The sequence below is a fragment of the Telopea speciosissima genome, unplaced genomic scaffold (assembly GCF_018873765.1).
Source record: "Telopea speciosissima isolate NSW1024214 ecotype Mountain lineage unplaced genomic scaffold, Tspe_v1 Tspe_v1.0909, whole genome shotgun sequence".
Taxonomy (NCBI): Eukaryota; Viridiplantae; Streptophyta; class Magnoliopsida; order Proteales; family Proteaceae; genus Telopea; species Telopea speciosissima.
Window position 1 is genome coordinate 250 of NW_025318245.1, and position 9765 is coordinate 10014.

General features: G+C 36.7%; 1 protein-coding gene across 1 annotated transcript; it reads right to left on the bottom strand.

Moving 5' to 3' along the window:
- Window positions 1-2922: 2922 nt before the first annotated feature.
- LOC122648375 (dolichol-phosphate mannose synthase subunit 3-like) lies at window positions 2923-3521 on the bottom strand. Its single transcript, XM_043841599.1, has 2 exons — window positions 3349-3521; window positions 2923-3225 (listed from the first exon to the last, which is right to left on the bottom strand). The coding sequence occupies exons 1-2, from the start codon at window positions 3448-3450 to the stop codon at window positions 2923-2925; spliced, it is 405 nt and encodes a 134-aa protein (XP_043697534.1). The 5' UTR covers window positions 3451-3521.
- Window positions 3522-9765: the final 6244 nt, after the last annotated feature.

Sequence of the window (9765 nt, forward strand, 5' to 3'; positions counted from 1 at the left end):
GCATATTCCAAGGAGACTTGCCCTTCGACTAGGTTACTACCAAAAGGCTTTCAGAATTGAAGACAACTTGAAGCAACCATCAATGAAATTCAATTTGCAAATTGAGGATTTAAGTCAACCACCACTAATGTTAGAGCATAGACTCAACTCAACTTTACACCATCAAAGGAAGAAATGAAGGAAGCATTCAAAGAAGGAGCTTGAAGTTGAAGATATAGCTGAATTGATCACAGTAAACTATAATGATAAAGAAGAGATAATGCTTGAGGCTTCATATGTGGAAGGTCAACAGGTAGAAGATTCTATTGAAGAAGTCTACGTTGAAGTGATCAAAGTAGACAAAGCTGAGGTAGTGGATGATGAGGTAGTGATCGAGAACACTCTACAAGAAATCGTCGACATTCATGATGTTGTTCTTGAAGAGGTAGAGCTTGTGCCTCAAGTCTTCAATGAGAAGGTTACCAAAGTTGAGGATTGCATTGCAAAGGTTCATGAAGACACGGTTAAAGCAATAGTACCAGATGAGGTCGTGATTAGGAAGGCTTCGAGTACATTCCGCATGAAATTGTTACCACCCCTGATGCTATTCTTACCATCTGAAAACCTATTGAGTTTGTGATTCCACCTCACTACTTTGAAGAGAAACTTCCCAAAGTTGAAGACTTTATTCCTAATATCCCTACATCACCTGAGTTTTGTTTGGGAAAAGTCAAAGCTTCCACTCACATGTTGTTTCTACCTTATCACTACAAAATTCCTCGAATTTTTTCAAGCTAGGGAGAGTTGATGCAGATTCATCACCAAACTAGGCTTGTTTGCTTAGGAATAAGTCTAGGGTTGGGTTGTATATATGTTGGGCCTTTGATCCCATGGGTTTTCAATGTAATAGGACCCTTTTATGGGTTTAAAGTATTGGTAATAAGGTTGCATATAGGATTAGCTAGTTTATTTCTTTACTTAGTTTATTTTTAAGTTGCTTTGGGTTAGTTCAATTGAACCGGTTCTATGTGGTTCAATTTAAGTCATGGTCCAGCCTAGTGGTCTAGTTGATGTTAGCTACTTTCTATTTTCATTGTTAGAAATTATCAACAATTGGTTCAAATCAGTTTAGAAACTGATTGTGCCTTGTATTCCAAGCAAAGGGGACCAATTGGAAACTTTCTAATTTTGGACCCTGCTGCTTCTTTCTATTATTAGATAAAGCAACCCAAGGGGGCTGAAGAGCTCCACGTTTTTTTGCTTTACTACTTTGCTGCTGTTTGCATGCTTGCTCCCATGGAGTTTCCTTAGTGTTTGATCTAAGGTGGAAGGGTTTGGTGTTCGATCTAGTCGACTCCTAGCAGTGGGGAGCCCGGGAGGCTGATTCAAGCTTGGTTCTTCAACCCTACACTGTTCGACAGCCATTAGAAGATTATCTTCAACCTTCAAACCTCTCTGCTGAAAGTTTCAGACTAATTCTCTGATTAGTTTCTAATTTTGTTCCTACTTTCAAATTCTGTCCCCTCACTTCTCTGCCCAATCTAGCCACCAAACATTCCCTTCTTTTGATTGAATTCTTCCCCATGTTAGAGGACCATTCGATCCAAATTCTACCCCTTTTGGACCTGTGGATCTGCTGTTACTTCCCCCCCCCCCTACCATCTCAGCCTGTCCCTGGATCAAATCCTGCAATTTCAGCCTTGTGTTTTGAGATCGGCAAGTAGTATTTCACCTGATGGCTGCATTTAAACCCTTGGAATTAAACCCCACCTTGTTTCAGACCTTTACCCACATACCCTTATTCTGTTCCAACACCCTAAACTGACATTACACTGTTTCTTCCCTAATCTGATCCTTTCCTTAACCCGTCATGCAACCCATCAACTGTACCACAACCTGATTACACCATTCGTGTGGCTTATTCCCTGGTTTAAGATCCTATTCTGGGACTGATTGAAACTCTCAATTCTGTCCTACATTAATAACACAACCAATCAATGTACTGATTTACATTTTCAATTTTCAAGGACTTACACAACCATCAATGAGCTGACTTATTGACTGAAATAATATATTTTAAGACTTCAGATAATAGTTGTAACTAACTAGCTATTGCTTCTCAAATTTTGCACACACACATTAATTATTTTTTACCCTTCTTTGACTAAGACTTGCACTGGATTAATTAAAACTGGTTTTGGGTGAAGCAGAAAAAACCCAGACCTGGTTGGTCTAGCCTGAACCAACTGAACCTGGTTCAGTTTAACCAAAATAGGTTCATTCAAGGAACCGCAGGCCTGGTTCCTCCCTTCTTGCGATGGTACTGCTTGGAGTGGAACTTATATACTTCACACAGACAAGACATATGTCACTCATAACATTGGTGCACTAATTAGCCGACCCCATTTAGTTGGGATAAGGCTGAGTTGTTGTTGTTGTTGAACATTGGTGCAGTAATTGCACTTCATTACACATCATAGAACCATCTCAGCCAACTTCCTTTGTTTTACCAATTGGTGTTAACAATAATTTCTAGGGAATGCATTCAGCATTAGTTCTATGCTTTCTAGGTTCACCATTCATCCTTTTCAAAAGTTAAAAAGAGAGCTACCCAGCACATCTGGCTCCCGGTACTGCAGGGTCTGGGAGGAGCAAATGTACACAGACTTACCCCCTGCTTCGCAGGAGAGTCTGTTTCCAAGTTTTGAATCCACAACTAACAGGTTGCAATAGCACAACTTAAACCATTGCGCCAGCTGCCAAGACTTAAAGAGGGAAAAAATAGAAAACCTTCGTTTTTTTAATTCAAACAATGTCAAATGGTTTTGATCATTGAGTCATGTACTCATGTTCATGCTGATTAGACCTGCTATCTGAAGCATAATAAAAGAAGGATCGATAATGATTCATAAATAGAAATTATTCCAGGTTCAGGTGGGAATGCTAGCTAGGGAATATAGTCATTTTTTCAGGCAAGTAGGTAAAGTTTCCATTCCCGGTCTGGCACTCCGCTTGGTTATATTCGTTTTCAAGTACACAAACTCTATATTGTCTGCTTTCCTCATACGTAAGACCACACAATTTTAAAGCTGTGAAGGAAAACAACCAAATGCTTAAAGAGGGAAAAATATAGAAAACCTTTTGTAATAGCCCTGCTTCTTGAGGACACGTTGGGAATCTCATCAAACCAACTCCAACCATTAGAAGACCATAGCATCCTAGTGATAAACTTAAATAGATCGGTAGCTGGGAAGAAATGCAAAAAGGAAATGTAAGCTTTTAAGTTAAGGAATTTTTTTCTTTTATAATGAGCGAATATAAGAGAACAAACATTCTTAAACTGCACAATGATGTCAAGTAGAAACTTACCAACCAACCATAATTACGTGGAACCACTGATGCCTCCAAAAGGCCAATCCAAAAGGCAGCGATGGATACTACCAATGACATAATCTTTACAATATGCTTCATTTTGTCTTGCCAAGATAGTTCCTAATCCCTGTTGTTCAAGACAACGATCTATCATGGTTCTAAACTAGAAGGTAAAAGAAAATCTCATACTACATTTTATACATAACAATCATATTTCAAAGAATTCACATAATTTCAATGTGTAGTGAACTAGTGATAGTGATTTATTGCTCTGAAAGTTACATTCAACCTATAGGCAAAGAATCAGATTTAATTAAAATAACTATCAAATATGTAAAAAAATATCCGAGTTATGAACAAAAACTGTGAAAATTCTCTATGGGATGTTATTATTTATTGAAAAAGCTTTCTTTATACTGAAATTGTATAAAATTAATTTAGAAGAAAACCAAAACAGTAGGGATAAAGTCAAGACTTTTAAGGATTTATCCATCGTTGGCCAGAAGCACAAAAAAAGGCAGTGCTGAGATAGCTAGCACATGATGTGTTTACTGTCATTACTGAAAGGTAAGCAATTAATAACAACTAATTTAAGTTATTATGGGATTTGGTGGACAATATAATTTGGGTAAGTTGGGATGATAGAGATAGGAAAATTTTGAAAGAGAAGTCAATGTAAGACAAGACCAAGAATAGGTCTAATCCCAAGCAGGATCAAATAGAAAATCTCCATAAAACAAAATAGAGAGCAATGGGATCTCAAAGAGAACAATGGAATCTCAAAATTGGTTGGAGAAGAATGATGAGATCTCAAAAGATAACCAAAAGAAAGAATCCCACAAATTTAATAACCTGTTGAAGCAGCAATGATCTTGATGTGGTAATCTTTAAGAAATCGATGTGACAATCAGTTGAAAGAAATCCCAGCAGCTTGAAGTACTCTTGAGATCCATTTGAACAAAATGAGGGTTTGGATTCAAGAACCGATGGAAGGGGATGGGGGAATGGAATAGGCATCACCCTAGGTCTCTCACCTATCTCAGGATTTCAACATTGCATAAGCAACTTTTCTATTCATTCAAATTCGTGTACAATGCTGGCCCCTTACAAACTTATATAGAAGACTCAAATATAGACCTAGACACTTAAAAGGAAAGACTTAACCCAATCCTTCTAGTAAGATATTCTAAATTGACTAGGAAAGTGAAATAATAAAGAAAACAAACTCAAAATAGGACTCTAACTAAACTAATGAAGCAAAAAATCCCGTTTTCCTACTTTCTACCCCTATTTTAGGCTCATTAAATTGACCAATTACAAAGTAAACCCATGGGATCAAAAGTCCAACACCTACATAACCCAACCCAAAACTTATTTCCAATAAAATAAACCCCTTAGATAACTTATCTGCACCAGAAGTATTCCTCCAAGTCCAACTAATCAGCAAAGAACTAATATTAAATGAAAAATCTAACAGTGGGCTTCCCCTCCAAGAGTAGAAGTGTCAAACCTCACATTATTTGAGGGATTTGTAAGGTTCTTTACTCCCTCATATTAAAGCCAGTAGTTATCCACCCCTAGTGTTGTAATGGTTCCATGTGTCCTAAGAGTATTAACTGCCTCCTCGAACATATGGAAAAATCAAATTTACATTACCAAGGTCAACCACCTATAGTCCCTTTGACAAAGTGGAAATTCTAACCATCCTAAAAATGCAACTTTTTCTTTTGATTGGTAATTTTACTCCACGCCATAAAATGGGGGATGTGGAATAAAAGAATGTAAATAGAAGTGCCAAGTAGGAACATGAATTAGTGCATCCTAACCCAATAAAAAGTCCACAAATCTAACATCTTCAAACTCTTACATGATCCCAATTGGTTGAGGGCGTAATTTGACATGTTTCCATCATTCACATTGCTTTCAACATATCGGTTTTAGAGATTATCCACATTTCAAGTTACAAACTAGAATGTGAACTTTTGGAGAGAACCCCAACCAGAGTTACCACCAAATGGTGGAGATGACTTTCCGAATAATTAGTAAGAGAAAGTACCACCAAAATAGTGGGCCACTGTAAAATTCAACTGTGTTAAACAATAGTGGCTATCCAATTTTCACATGTTGCAATCTTCAGCTATTGGGATATGCGTTAGGTTCTTATCGACTCAGTCAGTATAAAGGGTGAACTAAGAAATGAGAATCAAAACTCTTCCAATCGCGGAACTAAAACTTTCCAAAGACCTCAATCTTGCCTGCTCCGTTTGGTTGCAAAGGGAATTAAAGGGAAATGAAGTGAAATTTTCATACTTAAAAAAGGAACTTTTTTAATCATTACCCCATGTGACACCATGTGACAATATATCTAACTTCAAATCATTCCATATTTGGTTATTAAATTTCACTTTACTTTGCATCCATTTCCCTTTGGTTTAAAATGTAAAATAAATCTTACATGAAAAATGTATCTCTACTAGATATGGTAAGAAATTTAAGTAGTTTATACAATCACATGGGGTAATGATTACAAAAGTTTCTTTTTTAGGTTTGAAAAATTTTCCTTCCTTGCCCTTTAATTCCCCTTGCAACCAAACGGAGCCGCCATGATGGTGGAACAAAGACAAGTTTAATAACCCTCGAATCAGCAGAAAAGAAGCTAAGAAAAGTTTTTGAAAGTCATCCACATAATTAAACAAAATTCTAACCATGGTTACTCTCCAAGTTTAGTATCCCTCTATAAGCAGCACGAAAGAGAGAAGAAAATAATATGATAACGCAACCACATATTTAAGGAAAATTCTAGCCATGGTCCTCTCCAAGAATGCATCTTTTTCTCTAAATTTTTCTATGGTGTCAGATAATGTGGCAAAGAATTTAACTAAATTGGTACAATTTCTAAGAATGATTAGCAGATTCGACTTAAATTCCCTCATAAGGCTTTCCATCACTAGCAGATCAAACAGGTTTTGAAGAGGGATGAACAAACAAAAATAAGCGAAATAACAACTTCAAATCAAACACAATCGAAATCATGTGAGATCAGAAAGACATACCTTGAAACAGAGAGGGAAGGAACGGAACGTCAAGCGAATAGAGAAGGAACAGAGACCCAGAGACCCAGATACGTAGCGAGGGAGAGGGAAGACCCAAAAGACCCCAAGCACTGTAAGCCCAGTGAGACCTGAAGGCTGAGGTCCTGACTCCTGACTCGAACATGTGGAACCGGGCTCAGATAACATGGTCCAGACCGGTCCGTCCAGTTTCTTAGACCCATCTAAAAGTTTACTTGAACCAACCCTGATTTTCCTCCCACTTTGAGAGTTCGTCTCATCTCTCTAGTCTCTACTTCCACTTTCATTTCTGCCTTTTCTTTCCATTCCAATTTTTCCCGCTTCTGGTTTAGTCGGAGCATGGAGGGTCTTAAGGACAATGCTAAGGTAAGCCTTAGCTTCTCGATTTTCACCTTTAACCATTCATCTCACCATAAGTAGTTTTGGCATTGTTTCTTCCATTTTTATAATTTTTTCTTTGTTGTGAATGGAATTGCTGGGTTCCGTAAACTCAAGGGGGTCATTCATGAAAGGAAACAGAAAGAATGACTTGGAAGAGTTCAGTAAGAAATTCGAACTAACTGTTTTTTTTAGCTATGAATTCGAACTGAGTATTCTTCGTTTTGCTGGACTTGCGTGTATTAACACTTATCTTGGTTTTGGTGTTTTGGTAATGGTACCTATCAAACAAAAAAAAAAGAGAATGGTGACCCATTTCAAGAAATTCTGAAATTTTGTATTCTAATGAGGGAAGATTGAGAGAAATAAGAGGAAAATAGAATTTGTTTGTTGAACTTGTGGTTTGGCATGGTCCTGGTCCTCAGAAGAAAACCAGTGAAAGTCATTGAAGCACCGGAGGAGAGCAGCTCTTTTTCAGTATTGTGAGCTTCTTTTTTTTTTTTTTTTTTTTTTTAAATCTATCTGAACGATAGTTAGAAAGATATAAAGCAGAACAGAATTGATTTAAACTGGATATGCTCCATTTATTGAGTATGCATTGTGGGCTTCTTCTGCTTCTTCTTCTTGGGGAACATCTGAACGATAGTTGGAAAGATATATAGCATAACAGAATGATTTAAACTGGATATGCTTCATTTATTGACATGGAAATCCTTGGATGCTATTATGACCCTGGATACCAACTTGTTCTAAGACTTTTTCATATTTTATAGTTATTTTTAACTGGTGTCTTTCTATAATGATGAATATTTATTTTTCTTATTTTCTTATTTTTTTGGTATAATCTGAAGTTTAAACAGGTGGGTCGAGAAAAAGCTTACATGAAATTGCAATCTGAATTGTATAGCTTCCAGTATACCCCCTTTTCCTTTCCCTTTTTTCAGTTCTGTCATCTGAAGTGATTGGTCTATGAAAAAATAACATCAACATGCTTCATACTTTCATTTCACCTTATCCATCTTAAGGAATTTTAAATATATCTTACATGGGAATTAAAGAAGAAGAATTAAGAAACTTATAATCTGGAAGCTGATTCAGTATTCCATTGCCCCTACTCTCTCCCTTGTTATAGGGATATTATTTTATTATTATCTTATGGCCTCATCTATAAGAACTGGTGCTGAAGTTGAACTGAGCGTTCACTATCTCTCTTATCCTTTCTGTTTCTGTTTCTTGTTATCTTATCTGTTATCTTGACAATGTTATTGGTGAAATGAAAGTAAAGAAAAATCAACAAGGGCATGTAGAACCTGTAACTGATCAGTATGAAAAATCATACTTGTTCTTTGGATTTGATTTTAGACGAGTTATTTATTTATTTTATTATTATTGACTATGTTATTGATGGAAGTAAAGAAAAATCAATAAGGGCATGTAGAACCTGTAACTGATCAGTATGAAAAAAATCACGCTTGTTCTCAGACAGCCTGTCCTGCAAAGCAGGGGGTAAGGCTACGTACATTTTCCCCTCCCAGACCCTGCAGTAGCGGGAGCCTTGTGCACTAGGATGTTCTTTTAAGGTTGTTGTTGTTATTATGTTTTCTCATTTGTGTGTGTGTAAGGGAACCTTTCAGTTTAGAACTCTGTCTACCTGCATCATGAAGTTCTGAAAATAGTCTAATTATAAGATGAAGTAAAAGGGAAGAATCTTTCCTCACTCTCCCCCCCCCCCCTAAAAAAAAGGGTAAACGAAAACAATTTTCTTTAAAATTTGTAACTTATTCGTTTCTCTAAGTTTATTTTGATTATCATGACTTATGTATGGAAAACAAAAAATTATACGCAGGTACATTTACCTGTTGAGGAGACAAAAAGTGATGGTTATTCATTAGTTTTTAAACTCTCTGAGGATGATCCTTTGATTGAAAAAAAAAAGGTAAGATTACATATGGTTGCTCTATTTTGTTTTATGCATCCAAATTTTCTGGATTATAGATATAGTTCAATATACTGTTATGATAAATTAGCCTAATAAAATGTATGGGTTAAAAGCCGATGTGTTTGCAGGAATTGTTCCACTGTCAACTTTGTTTCAACCACTTATCCTAAAAGTTTGAGCTGTTAAGTAAGGGCAACAACAATGTATATCAACACCCCCCCTTGCATGTGTAGGCCTGTACACACACATGCCCCTGCACGTGGCACACACTCATTGCACTTCCCAGGGATCGAACACTTGATTTCCCCTGCTCTGGTACCATGTTACAACAGCTTATCCCAAAAGATTGTGCTGTTAAGTAAGGCCAACAACAATGTATATCAACAAACTTATTGTGCAATATTATTATGCAGTGAATCATTATAATGGTGGATCAAGCTCTTATGGTTGTACAACACTACAACATAAAGGATGTGGAGGATGACTTCTCCTTTCTTAATTGTCTCTCATCATGAAAATTCAACTGGCTATAACTGGTTATATCGTAAATGAGCATGTAACCCGGGTAATCAGTAATTGCAGGTATCAGGCATGATATACTCCTACCAGGCTTAATCAGCAAACTTGGCTCAAGTTTTTGTTCTCCTTTTCTTAATTTAACATATATTGTTCAAAGAACTAATGTTTATATCTCCATTCTGCTTCTAACAAAATTTTTTAGTTCTCTTTAATCCAACCAATTGGTTTTTGCTTGTCCTTTAACCACAGCTAAACCTTGCATTTTCTATTTATTGACAGAAGTTACTACCAAGTAATGGTTATGAATCTGAGATAAGGGTATTTCTTTCAAGGTCCGAATCACCAGAATGGGCAAAAAATACATTGCAAGAAGCTCTTCGGTTTGCAAGAATCGTACACTTGGATGAGGTAGACTGCAGTCTTCTGCCACCACATGTGGTGTTTATACTCTAGGGACATGTTCTGAAACGGTCTACAAAATTAGTATGCCATTGTCTTAGTAAGTTT